At 46.1% G+C, this 13,582-nt stretch overlaps 1 protein-coding gene across 1 annotated transcript in view; it reads left to right on the top strand.

Moving 5' to 3' along the window:
* LOC140286187 (kalirin-like) overlaps positions 1-13,582 on the top strand; it is a 69,822-nt gene that overhangs the window by 50,899 nt on the left and 5,341 nt on the right. The window contains exons 40-53 of the mRNA XM_072379143.1: positions 5,105-5,266; positions 5,351-5,543; positions 8,180-8,236; positions 8,312-8,409; positions 8,512-8,643; positions 8,714-8,827; positions 8,981-9,051; positions 9,128-9,194; positions 9,270-9,373; positions 9,447-9,516; positions 12,034-12,120; positions 12,328-12,420; positions 12,881-12,931; positions 13,264-13,341. Coding sequence (XP_072235244.1) covers positions 5,105-5,266; positions 5,351-5,543; positions 8,180-8,236; positions 8,312-8,409; positions 8,512-8,643; positions 8,714-8,827; positions 8,981-9,051; positions 9,128-9,194; positions 9,270-9,373; positions 9,447-9,516; positions 12,034-12,120; positions 12,328-12,420; positions 12,881-12,931; positions 13,264-13,341 — 1,377 coding nt within the window. The remainder of the gene's footprint in view (positions 1-5,104; positions 5,267-5,350; positions 5,544-8,179; positions 8,237-8,311; positions 8,410-8,511; positions 8,644-8,713; positions 8,828-8,980; positions 9,052-9,127; positions 9,195-9,269; positions 9,374-9,446; positions 9,517-12,033; positions 12,121-12,327; positions 12,421-12,880; positions 12,932-13,263; positions 13,342-13,582) is intronic.

Genomic DNA, 13,582 nt, shown 5'->3' with positions numbered 1-13,582 from the left:
GGTGTTCTACAGACTGTTGGTGTTCTACAGACTGTTGGTGTTCCACAGACTGTTGGTGTTCTACAGACTGTTGGTGTTCTACAGACTGTTGGTGTTCTACAGACTTTTAGTGTTTCACAGACTGTTGGTGTTCTACAGACTCTTGGTGTTCCACAGGCTGTTGGTGTTCTACAGACTGTTGGTGTTCTACAGACTGTTGGTGTTCTACAGACTGTTGGTGTTCCACAGACTGTTGGTGTTCTACAGACTGTTGGTGTTCTACAGACTGTTGGTGTTCCTGTTGGTGTTCCACAGACTGTTGGTGTTGGACAGACTGTTGGTGTTCTACAGACTTTTAGTGTTCCACAGGCTGTTGGTGTTCTACAGACTGTTGGTGTTCTACAGACTCTTGGTGTTCCACAGGCTGTTGGTGTTCTACAGACTGTTGGTGTTGGACAGACTGTTGGTGTTCCTGTTGGTGTTCCACAGACTGTTGGTGTTTCACAGACTGTTGGTGTTCTACAGACTGTTGGTGTTCTACAGACTTTTAGTGTTCCACAGACTGTTGGTGTTGGACAGACTGTTGGTGTTCCTGTTGGTGTTCCACAGACTGTTGGTGTTTCACAGACTGTTGGTGTTCTACAGACTGTTGGTGTTCCACAGACTGTTGGTGTTCTACAGACTCTTGGTGTTCCACAGGCTGTTGGTGTTCTACAGACTGTTGGTGTTCCACAGACTGTTGGTGTTCTACAGACTGTTGGTGTTCTACAGACTCTTGGTGTTCCACAGACTGTTGGTGTTCTACAGACTGTTGGTGTTCTACAGACTCTTGGTGTTCTACAGACTGTTGGTGTTCTACAGACTGTTGGTGTTCCACAGACTGTTGGTGTTGGACAGACTGTTGGTGTTCTACAGACTGTTGGTGTTCTACAGACTCTTGTTGTTCTACAGACTGTTGGTGTTCCACAGACTGTTGGTGTTCTACAGACTGTTGGTGTTCTACAGACTCTTGTTGTTCTACAGACTGTTGGTGTTCCACAGACTGTTGGTGTTCTACAGACTGTTGGTGTTCTACAGATTGTTGGTGTTCTACAGACTGTTGGTGTTCTACAGACTGTTGGTGTTCCTGTTGGTGTTCCACAGACTGTTGGTGTTGGACAGACTGTTGGTGTTCTACAGACTTTTAGTGTTCCACAGGCTGTTGGTGTTCTACAGACTGTTGGTGTTCTACAGACTCTTGGTGTTCCACAGGCTGTTGGTGTTCTACAGACTGTTGGTGTTCTACAGACTGTTGGTGTTCCACAGACTGTTGGTGTTCTACAGACTGTTGGTGTTCCACAGACTGTTGGTGTTGGACAGACTGTTGGTGTTCCACAGACTGTTGGTGTTCCACAGGCTGTTGGTGTTCCACAGACTGTTGGTGTTTCACAGACTGTTGGTGTTCCACAGACTGTTGGTGTTCCACAGACTGTTGGTGTTCCACAGGCTGTTGGTGTTCCACAGGCTGTTGGTGTTCCACAGACTGTTGGTGTTTCACAGACTGTTGGTGTTCTACAGACTGTTGGTGTTCCACAGACTGTTGGTGTTCTACAGACTGTTGGTGTTCTACAGACTGTTGGTGTTCCTGTTGGTGTTCCACAGACTGTTGGTGTTGGACAGACTGTTGGTGTTCTACAGACTTTTAGTGTTTCACAGACTGTTGGTGTTCTACAGACTCTTGGTGTTCCACAGGCTGTTGGTGTTCTACAGACTGTTGGTGTTCTACAGACTGTTGGTGTTCCACAGACTGTTGGTGTTCTACAGACTGTTGGTGTTCTACAGACTGTTGGTGTTCCTGTTGGTGTTCCACAGACTGTTGGTGTTGGACAGACTGTTGGTGTTCTACAGACTTTTAGTGTTCCACAGGCTGTTGGTGTTCTACAGACTGTTGGTGTTCTACAGACTCTTGGTGTTCCACAGACTGTTGGTGTTCTACAGACTGTTGGTGTTCTACAGACTGTTGGTGTTCCACAGACTGTTGGTGTTCTACAGACTGTTGGTGTTCTACAGACTGTTGGTGTTCTACAGACTGTTGGTGTTCCACAGACTGTTGGTGTTCTACAGACTGTTGGTGTTCTACAGACTGTTGGTGTTCTACAGACTTTTAGTGTTTCACAGACTGTTGGTGTTCTACAGACTCTTGGTGTTCCACAGGCTGTTGGTGTTCTACAGACTGTTGGTGTTCTACAGACTGTTGGTGTTCTACAGACTGTTGGTGTTCCACAGACTGTTGGTGTTCTACAGACTGTTGGTGTTCTACAGACTGTTGGTGTTCCTGTTGGTGTTCCACAGACTGTTGGTGTTGGACAGACTGTTGGTGTTCTACAGACTTTTAGTGTTCCACAGGCTGTTGGTGTTCTACAGACTGTTGGTGTTCTACAGACTCTTGGTGTTCCACAGGCTGTTGGTGTTCTACAGACTGTTGGTGTTGGACAGACTGTTGGTGTTCCTGTTGGTGTTCCACAGACTGTTGGTGTTTCACAGACTGTTGGTGTTCTACAGACTGTTGGTGTTCTACAGACTTTTAGTGTTCCACAGACTGTTGGTGTTGGACAGACTGTTGGTGTTCCTGTTGGTGTTCCACAGACTGTTGGTGTTTCACAGACTGTTGGTGTTCTACAGACTGTTGGTGTTCCACAGACTGTTGGTGTTCTACAGACTCTTGGTGTTCCACAGGCTGTTGGTGTTCTACAGACTGTTGGTGTTCCACAGACTGTTGGTGTTCTACAGACTGTTGGTGTTCTACAGACTCTTGGTGTTCCACAGACTGTTGGTGTTCTACAGACTGTTGGTGTTCTACAGACTCTTGGTGTTCTACAGACTGTTGGTGTTCTACAGACTGTTGGTGTTCCACAGACTGTTGGTGTTGGACAGACTGTTGGTGTTCTACAGACTGTTGGTGTTCTACAGACTCTTGTTGTTCTACAGACTGTTGGTGTTCCACAGACTGTTGGTGTTCTACAGACTGTTGGTGTTCTACAGACTCTTGTTGTTCTACAGACTGTTGGTGTTCCACAGACTGTTGGTGTTCTACAGACTGTTGGTGTTCTACAGATTGTTGGTGTTCTACAGACTGTTGGTGTTCTACAGACTGTTGGTGTTCCTGTTGGTGTTCCACAGACTGTTGGTGTTGGACAGACTGTTGGTGTTCTACAGACTTTTAGTGTTCCACAGGCTGTTGGTGTTCTACAGACTGTTGGTGTTCTACAGACTCTTGGTGTTCCACAGGCTGTTGGTGTTCTACAGACTGTTGGTGTTCTACAGACTGTTGGTGTTCCACAGACTGTTGGTGTTCTACAGACTGTTGGTGTTCCACAGACTGTTGGTGTTCTACAGACTCTTGTTGTTCTACAGACTGTTGGTGTTCCACAGACTCTTGTTGTTCCACAGACTGTTGGTGTTCTACAGACTCTTGTTGTTCTACAGACTGTTGGTGTTCCACAGACTGTTGGTGTTCTACAGACTCTTGTTGTTCCACAGACTGTTGGTGTTTCACAGACTGTTGGTGTTCTACAGACTGTTGGTGTTCCACAGACTGTTGGTGTTCTACAGACTCTTGGTGTTCCACAGGCTGTTGGTGTTCTACAGACTGTTGGTGTTCCACAGACTGTTGGTGTTCTACAGACTGTTGGTGTTCCACAGACTGTTGGTGTTGGACAGACTGTTGGTGTTCTACAGACTGTTGGTGTTCTACAGACTCTTGTTGTTCTACAGACTGTTGGTGTTCCACAGACTGTTGGTGTTCTACAGACTCTTGGTGTTCCACAGGCTGTTGGTGTTCTACAGACTGTTGGTGTTCTACAGACTGTTGGTGTTCCACAGACTGTTGGTGTTCTACAGACTGTTGGTGTTCCACAGACTGTTGGTGTTCTACAGACTCTTGTTGTTCTACAGACTGTTGGTGTTCCACAGACTCTTGTTGTTCCACAGACTGTTGGTGTTCCACAGACTGTTGGTGTTCTACAGACTCTTGTTGTTCCACAGACTGTTGGTGTTCTACAGACTCTTGTTGTTCTACAGACTGTTGGTGTTCTACAGACTGTTGGTGTTCTACAGACTCTTGGTGTTCCACAGGTCTGATCTGCCCGCTCAGTGCTGGGTTTGATGAGCCTCTGTTCTGCTCTCTGTGCTTCACTCGGCTCTGGTTCACAGCTGTGTTGCATTTAGTCAGGAACTCCCCTCCACTCCCTGCGGACACTGAGTGTTTCCTCCCCCAGCTGAAGCCCATGTGCTCAGGTTAACTATCAGTCAACATCGAGTCAGCAGTAACCACGGCAACCTGGCCACACCATGTGACGCTGATTGCACCAATCAGAACGTGGGTGTGGAACGTATAGCACAATGATGTATGTGGGTCATCCGTCATGTTATGTGAATTGTTGCTTTTTAATGCCAGTGAAAGTTTAAATATTTATGATTTCTTTAGAAAATTAAGCTGAAACTGTCTTTTTAACACAGAATATTGGAAAAAGATGGCTGAAAATGTTGTATTTTGTTTGTACGACGAAAATATCCAAAGAAATCTAAATAAAATGTCATACAAAGAGATTTTAAATGTAAAATATTTCCCTTTTTCAGAAAAATGTGTTTTATATTGATAAAAATATGAGGAAAAACGTCACAAAAATGTCCAGAAATTATAAATATTTGGAAAAATACTTCAAATTGTAAAAAAACTAATACATTTTTCTGTAAATGACTGACTTTGCCCTCATGCTTAGCTTCTTTTTTCTTTTAAGAAACACAAGTGTGTGTCTTGAAAATGATGTTGTGATGTGTGTGTTGCTGCAGGCTTGAAAGGTAAAACTACACATGTTGCTCCGGGTCATAATGGGTGAAAGACTGAACTGTTTTTCCCTTTTCTGTGATTTTTCTTCCTGTGTCATGTGTGTAACTCCTTCCTCTGGCAGTTTTCAGTCTTGTATTGAGCGACTGTCACAGCTCTGTGGTTAATTTTCCATCCTGAGGCCAGCCAGCCGGCTGCAGCAGAGGTCAGGTGACTGCAGCCTCTGCAGCCTGAGTGTGGATGAGGTTCTGCTGCTGCTGTTCTAACACGGCAGTGACAGGATCATCTGTTTGTCTGCAGCTGTCAGGCGGCTGCGAGTTAGTGGTGGTGCTGCTGGATTTCTGCGCTGGGGGAGCGGGGGAGCTCAGCGTCCGCTGCGGTCAGACCGTGGAGCTGGTGGAGCGTTCAGCAGATCGACCCGGGTGGTGTCTGGTCAGGACCACAGATCAAACGCCCCAGCAGGTAACAAATCAAGTGAGGAAGATCCCCACAGATAACAAGCATGACAGCCTCTGATTCACCTGTGAAACATCTGTTTCCTCCCAGGAGGGTTTACTGCCCATGAGCGCCCTCTGCCTGTCACACTCCCACAGTGCAGCCGACATGGAGGGCCTCATCCCATCAACCACATCCTCCAGCACCTCCTCCACCTGTACCACCACCTCCTCCTCCAGTTCCTCCTCTACCACCACCACCACCTCCTCCTCCAACTCCTCCTCCACTGTGAGCGCTGGGAGGGGTGAGTACTCAGACTACAGATGCCTCATCTCTGTGGAACAAGCTGCAGCAGCTCAAAGGAGCTTCAGTGAAACACACACATGTGCACAGTTTTGATCGGCACATGTCACTTCCTGTTCAGACAGAAGGAGCTTTAAACATCCTCAGTGCATGTGAGCAGACGTCCCCCTAAATATTTAAATCCATGTTTGTAAAGTTGTAAACACACACAGACCCTCGGGTGCTCGTCCTACATCTGTGAACAATAAAAGCTTTTTGTCAGAATCTGCCACTTTGCATCACCATCAGAATCTGTGCACATTTAGCTTCGCTGCACACATGTGCAACGAAACCAGCTCAGTGGAAATGTGCCTCCTTCAGCTCTGCTGTAGTTCCCTCTGTGGGCAGAGCAGCAAACGTCTTCTAAGACAGCCGGTTAGATCGACATTAGTAACAAAAACACACAAAATGTCTTCTGAAATGACAAAGTAAACGAGCTAATTTTCCTCATGATTAACAAAGTAAACACGCAAAATTCCATCTGAAGCCACAAAGTCGTTCGAATCTCCACCCATGAGACAAACTAAATGTTTTCAGAGGTTAAAGGAAGAAAACAAATGTTCCCTGAAGCACAAATTAAACAAAGCAAACAGGGAACAAACGCCATAAAATGTCCTAAAAACACTAAATGTCCTCCCAAGTCCCAGTAAATGCATTTAAAAAGTGAACAAACCAAACGGAACATAAATAACTGCGAACTCATTCAGTCAGGAAATGAAAAACAAGCGGCAGATTTCAGCCACTCTGCGGTTCGGCCTCAGTGTCGACAGAAGAAAGCGACCTTCAGCTGACTGGAACTTTGTCCCAGACTGCATCTGTGAGCCGGTTGGACGAGATGTTTCTCATGCAAACAGGGTCCAGAGGTGAGGCGGTTCCAGGGTTAAACATTGACATGAAGGAGTTTCACTCAGACAGGAAGTGCAGGGGGGGGGCAGGGCCACCTGCTGGCTCTTCTTCCCAACACAATGGGAGCTGCAGTTTAAAAATAAAGTTGTTTTCACGTCAGTTTATTTTTACTCTGGTTGGTTTATTTTACTTCATGTTTTATTCATTCACATTAGTTACTGCTGTGAAACTTCAATTAAAATAAATATTTCATATCTTTCTCTTCTCCTTTTATTTCCATATTTTTGTTCAGCTGCTGACTTTTTCCTTTTATTTGAGGTTTCTGTTATATTTTATATTGATTTTTATTTTTTAAATGTCTTCATTTTACTCATTTATGTGCAACTTCCAAATATTTGTCACCGTTTTCTTGCTTTGATTTGACATTTCTAATATTAATCTGAACTTTTCTTTTCATATTATCTTTAAAATAGTTTTTAACTTGTGAATTAGGTCACTTTTGTTGCTGAGTTCTTTCAAACTAAATCTAAAAGTATAGAACGAGACAGACCACTTCCCTGTTGGGTATCGCCCCGCCCCTTTTGCTTTGCCCCGCCCCCTTTTACGTTGCCCCGCCCCCTCGTACCTCACCCTGCTGTGCAGTTTCATCCAGCTCTGGTCAGAGAAACATCTCCGTCTGTCAGATCTTCCGTGCTCTTTACTGTCTTTCTTCTGGGTGGACTGATGTGGCAGCATGCGGCGAGGCAGAGGTGCATGCTGGGATTGTTCAGGCGTTTGGGGATGGATTGTGGGAGAGGACGAGCGAGGTGGGTTCACTGTGAGAGAGAGAGAGACGAGTTTGAGAGCAATAAGAGTGTTTGTTGGTTAATGAGTGACAGAACGAGGTGACTGTGTCTCTCTGTTGTGTCCTTAAGGCTTCTGAATGACACGGTGCACGTGTGTGCACGTGTGTGCACGTGTTTAAGTGTGCATGTGTGTGCGTGGCGAACAGGGCGAGCAGGTTTTCTTCATCTGGATGCAAACCATTACTCAGTCCCACACAAAGGACAGCTGTGTGATCTGAGGACAGGAAACCGTGAGTTTTGTGTCTCTTTCAAAGGTTTTGGTGCAACTTTCCAGGTTAGAAGATTTTAAAATGCTTCCTGCATGCTGTGAGGATGACTGACGCTCACTTCCATCCCTGAATGTCCACTCTGAGAGAAACTGCTGGTGCCACATCTGCTGAGAAAACAAACTATTGATGGAAATGGAGGGAAAAGTGTTCCAGAGCTAAAAGGTCTCCGTTTTTATCTGAACTGGATTAAGCTCAGAGGTCCATTTCCTGCTGGTTTCTGGATGGTTTCGGCCTGAGGAGACGTTATTACAACATTTCCATGAGCTCCTAATTCAGACTCCTGGTGTGAGGAAGAGTCTTCATTTACCAGAACAAACTGGGATCTGGCAGATAAATACGACTGAAACCAGACTTGCAGTAGATCAGGACCTTCTGAGCCAGCTTTTGTTTCCTCATCCTGATATTATTCATTTTATTTGTGCTGGAGACTTTTATTCTAAGTCTATTTTTCCATGTTATATATTTAAATTATGGGATGGTTTTCTAATCCAATGACACTTCTTTGATGCCACATTTGTTGTTTTCTTGCTTCTAATCACTGCAGAGCCCTGGAAATGGGAGCATTTCTGTTTTTCCCCACTTTTAACGCTTCTTATTGCTGTTAATCGTGCTTCTGCACGTTTCCTGTGTGTCTGCAGACTCCAGTCAGTACAGCTCTGACGGCTCAGGCCTCCACACTCAGACCAGCAGCCAAAGTGAGACACCCATCCACAGAACTCCTCGCCACTTTCAGAAATGCCCTGGTCACTGACCTGTTTGTCCTCCCTCAGGTGCCACCTCTCCCACTGTGTGTGGCGGCGCTCCAGGGGGCACCGTGGGCTCTCCAGGACCCAAACGCAGCGGCTCTGGAACAGGAAACACCCTGAAGGTAACGGCGGCATGTCCCAGCAGTGGGGGGCACCATGACACCTGCTTCAGAAGGTCTTATATTAGTGGACATGTGGTAATGAGCTGTAACTATTCGCTGCAGCGCTGGTTAACCAGTCCCGTCCGGAGGCTGAGTCAGGGAAAAGCTGATGGTCAGAAGAAGCCTCCAATCAGAACCAGGAGGCGGGACACCAGGCCGGAGCTGGCGGCGCCTCTCACTGTCAATGCACAAACGGTACGAACCCCCACGAGATCAAACACACCGGTGAAAGCTGCACAGTTTAAAGGTTTCTCTGCTTCTGCAGAAAGCGAGGAAGGACGAGGGCGGGCAAAGTGGAGGGGAGGAGGAGCCTGAAGAGGAAAGCCACACCCCTCTGCCACCTCCCATGCAGATTATCAAAGACCCCAACAACCCGGAGGTAGTGCTGGCAGATTAATGAGTGGAAATCTAACCCTTATCCAGCTAAAAGCCTCCAAATGAACGCCAAGCTGAGCCTGAGGGGTTCAGACCAGGAGAGGACTGCTGCCACACCAAGTAAAAGCACCTTAAACTCTTCTTTCTGTCTCCCCAGGCTCTGGATTCTGATCAGGGATCCAACGAGTCGGACACCGAGCACAGAAACAAGGCGCTGAGAGGACGCATGTAAGCTAAGCTCACCTCAGAGAGTGAACTGGAAGGAACCAGGAAGCTGTGTCACCATGTGAGTCTGTGTCTGCAGGTTTGTTGTGAACGAGATGGTCCAATCGGAGAAGGACTATGTGAAGGACCTGGGAGTGATCGTAGAGGTGAGGCGCCATTCAAATGTCAGATAAAGCACCAGAAAGAAAGAACCCGACCACAGGGCTGTTGTGCTGTCGCAGGGCTTCATGTCCCGGCTGGAGGTCAGAGGGATTCCTGAGGACCTGAGAGGGAAAGACAAGATCGTCTTTGGCAACATCCAGCAGATCTACGACTGGCACCGCGAGTCCGTCACACAAACGCACGTCAGAACCAACGGCTCCACCACCACACCCGTGCTCACAGTGTTTCTCTTTCAGCTTCTTCCTGGTGGAGCTGGAGCGCTGCGTCCAGAACCACGACCTGCTGGCCGACCTCTTCATCAGACACGTGAGCTCCTGAAACACAGGCTGGCTGCAGACGCCCCGAGTCCTGAAGGTGCAGGAGGTGCAGGACTCGGGCCGGGCTTTGGACCCACTGATTCTGGGTTGGGTCACCTGGCGGGCTTTACTCTGAACCTGCTGCTTTTAACAGGGAGCTGGACTCAGAGTTACAGATCTGGGTTTAACTCAGTACCCGACTGGACTTTGAGCTTCACTTTGGATTTAATAGGTTCTGAACCCAGAATTTTATGTTAGTCGTGGTCCTTGACTTTAATTTGACTCAGAACACCTTGGTCCCGATTCTGGACCTGCCAGTTTTAACTCGGACTTGTTGGCATTCACTTGGAACTTGCCTCTGAACTGTTTGGTCTTGATTCAGAACTTGACTTGGATCTAACTTAGAACCCAGTTTGGATCACAGCTGAACCGACTCCGGACCGTATTTATATTGAATCAGAACTTGACTTGGATCTAACTTAGAACCCAGTTTGGATCACAGCTGAACCGACTCCGGGCCGTATTTATATTGAATCAGAACTTGACTTGGATCTAACTTAGAACCCAGTTTGGATCACAGCTGAACCGACTCCGGACCGTATTTATATTGACTCAGAACTTGACTTGGATCTAACTTAGAACCCAGTTTGGATCCCAGCTGAACCGACTCCGGGCCGTATTTATATTGAATCAGAACTTGACTTGGATCTAACTTAGAACCTAGTTTGGATCACAGCTGAACCGACTCCGGCCCGTATTTATATTGAATCAGAACTTGACTTGGATCTAACTTAGAACCCAGTTTGGATCCCAGCTGAACCGACTCCGGGCCGTATTTATATTGAATCAGAACTTGACTTGGATCTAACTTAGAACCCAGTTTGGATCACAGCTGAACCGACTCCGGCCCGTATTTATATTGACTCAGAACTTGACTTGGATCTAACTTAGAACCCAGTTTGGATCACAGCTGAACCGACTCCGGCCCGTATTTATATTGAATCAGAACTTGACTTGGATCTAACTTAGAACCTAGTTTGGATCACAGCTGAACCCACTCCGGGTCGTATTTATATTGAATCAGAACTTGACTTGGATCTAACTTAGAACCCAGTTTGGATCCCAGCTGAACCGACTCCGGACCGTATTTATATTGACTCAGAACTTGACTTGGATCTAACTTAGAACCCAGTTTGGATCACAGCTGAACCGACTCCGGCCCGTATTTATATTGAATCAGAACTTGACTTGGATCTAACTTAGAACCCAGTTTGGATCACAGCTGAACCGACTCCGGCCCGTATTTATATTGAATCAGAACTTGACTTGGATCTAACTTAGAACCTAGTTTGGATCACAGCTGAACCGACTCCGGGCCGTATTTATATTGAATCAGAACTTGACTTGGATCTAACTTAGAACCCAGTTTGGATCACAGCTGAACCGACTCCGGGCCGTATTTATATTGAATCAGAACTTGACTTGGATCTAACTTAGAACCCAGTTTGGATCCCAGCTGAACCGACTCTGGACCGTATTTATATTGACTCAGAACTTGACTTGGATCTAACTTAGAACCCAGTTTGGATCACAGCTGAACCGACTCCGGGCCGTATTTATATTGACTCAGAACTTGACTTGGATCTTGCTGATCTTAACTCAGATTGTGAGCTTACTGGTCTTGATTTGGACGTCTCGGACTGAGCATTTGACTCATTCGGACTCAGGACCTGATTAGGAACTTAACTAAAGACTTGACCTGCACTTTATCCTAAGTTTTTGATCTGAACTTAAAGGGGAAGTTTTTTATTTATTTATTTTTTAAACCTGGACCTTATTTTCAGCATAAAATACGTTCATCTGCTCACCGATAACAGTTTGGTGAAAGTCGGCGTCCTTTGGACTGATTTAGATCACTGGAGATCTGCGTATATCTTATATATGTGTAATGGCGCGTGTTGATGACATCATCCCACCAGACGAGTGTGTGGAAAGCCCTCTATAAGCCCCCCGATAGCCCTGGATAACAACAACACAGCAGCTATGAGCTAACAGCAGCTATGAGCTAACAGCAGCTATGAGCTAACAGAGCTATAGCACACGTTCATTCATTCATTCTTCTTAAAGTATTGGTGAAATAAAGACAGATAATGCCTTATTTAGAGGCTGCATCCTCTAAGCCCCGTTCACTCCGTTATATGGATCTCCAGTTATCTAAATATCTTCCGAAGGACGCCGACTTTCACCAAACTGTTCTCGGTGAGTAGATGAACGTATTTCATGCCAGAAATAAGGTTTAAAAACACCGGAGTTCCCCATTAAGGCTGGACATCGTTACGGTTTCTCTGACGTGGGACTCGGGGATTGTTGTAGAAACTCTGGAGCTGCGATTCTAAACTTCCTTTGAGAGTGAAGCCCTGGATCATCTTTTGCAGCAGTAATAAACCAAGCTGACCACAAACTGCTGACCTGAAGGCTCATTTCTCATCACAGACTGGTTGATCACTCTGGGTTCTGTTTGTTGCAGGAGCGCCGGCTGCACATGTACGTGGTTTACTGCCAGAACAAGCCCAGGTCAGAGTTCATCGTCATCGAATACGAGACCTTCTTTGAGGTAACACACCAGTTGCTGCTCTGCCTTTTTATTTACTGTCTCGGATCATTTAAATTTCTGCTGATTGGTCAAAGCATTTTCTTTCTCAGTCATGGTTAAATTAAAGTGAACGAAACGACAGTTTCACCCATAAATCAGCTGATTCTTCAGTGGAATTTGGTAAAGAGAGACAGTGAATAAGTTCCAACTCATTGTGTTGATGTGCAGGAGATCCAGCATGAGATCAGCTGCAGGATGTCCATCAGTGATTATCTCATCAAACCCATCCAGAGAATCACCAAGTACCAGCTGCTGCTCAAGGTCTGTGAGCCTCGGGCCCCAGTAATGTCTCATTGAGGTGTTTCAGTGCGTTTATTTTCATGCCTTTAAGCGACCTGTTGCTCATGTGACTTGACCTGAAACTTTGAGTTTAGGTTGAGTTTGTGGATTTGATTTGGTTCTGATTGGTCAGGATTTGATTCAGGACTTGTTTGGACTCAACTTGGGACTTATTGATCCTGAACTAAGAGTTTTCAGGACCAGCTCTTGTAATTCTGGACTTGATTTAGAATCCGAGTTGTTCTTCATTAGCAGCTGAGTGGCTCTTCAGAGAGGTGTCTTTACTTTAGTAATTACAAAACCCTTTTCAGGATTACTGCCAGGATTTTACCAGATTTAATTCTTTCTGGAACAGCCTCTCGACTCTTTTCTGCCGTTTGTCGTACTTGGTGTGACTTTAACTGGTTCTGATGAGTGTGACCCGTTTGTTTCTGTCTGTCAGGATTTTCTGAAGTATACCTCTAAAGCTGGACTGGACTGTGAGGAAAGCGAGGTGAGTTCCAGAAAATCTTTGCCATTCTGCTGATTATTTCCCGACCGCTCCAAAGCTATCTTACAACTGGGCCACAGTCGATAAAGTGAAGCTAAAACATCTGGATCCCTCCCCGGTGGCTGGTCCCAGTACGAGTTAATTATCCCGCAGTCTCACTCAGACTTCTGAGAAGTTCGTAGCTGTTTCTGTCTTCTCGTTTAGGGGCAGGAGGAGACGATGAGCTGCTTCTGCCGGCCTTGTGCAGAAGATAATAAATGATTCACTGAGGGTGGCGAATCATCACCCACAGCCTTGTGTAATATTTAACATCTGTGTGTGTGCTTTGTGTGCAGAAAGCAGTGGAGCTGATGTCTTTGGTTCCCAAACGCTGCAACGACATGATGAACCTGGGACGCCTGCAGGGATACGAGGTACAGCTCAGCTGTCTGCAGCTCTTTAGATGCTCTGCTGCTTTAGGTTCTCTAACAAAACGGCCAAATGAGTGTCAAACGTCTTTTTTATGTAGTCACAGCCTCCAGGAGGGCAAGAAGTATTTCAAAGATTTAAATCTGAGGTAATATATAAAACAGGGTGATGATGCTGCTGTTGGACTTATAGAAAAGAACCACCTCAGGTGGTCTTTCCGTCTCCATCAACCAGTCGGCTTTCATG

This window comes from Leuresthes tenuis, unplaced genomic scaffold (assembly GCF_036924035.1).
Source record: "Leuresthes tenuis unplaced genomic scaffold, fLeuTen1.0.hap1 SCAF_1, whole genome shotgun sequence".
NCBI lineage: Eukaryota > Metazoa > Chordata > Actinopteri > Atheriniformes > Atherinopsidae > Leuresthes > Leuresthes tenuis.
The sequence above is the reverse complement of the archived record's forward strand: the minus strand, read 5'-3'. Positions and strand labels throughout refer to the sequence as shown.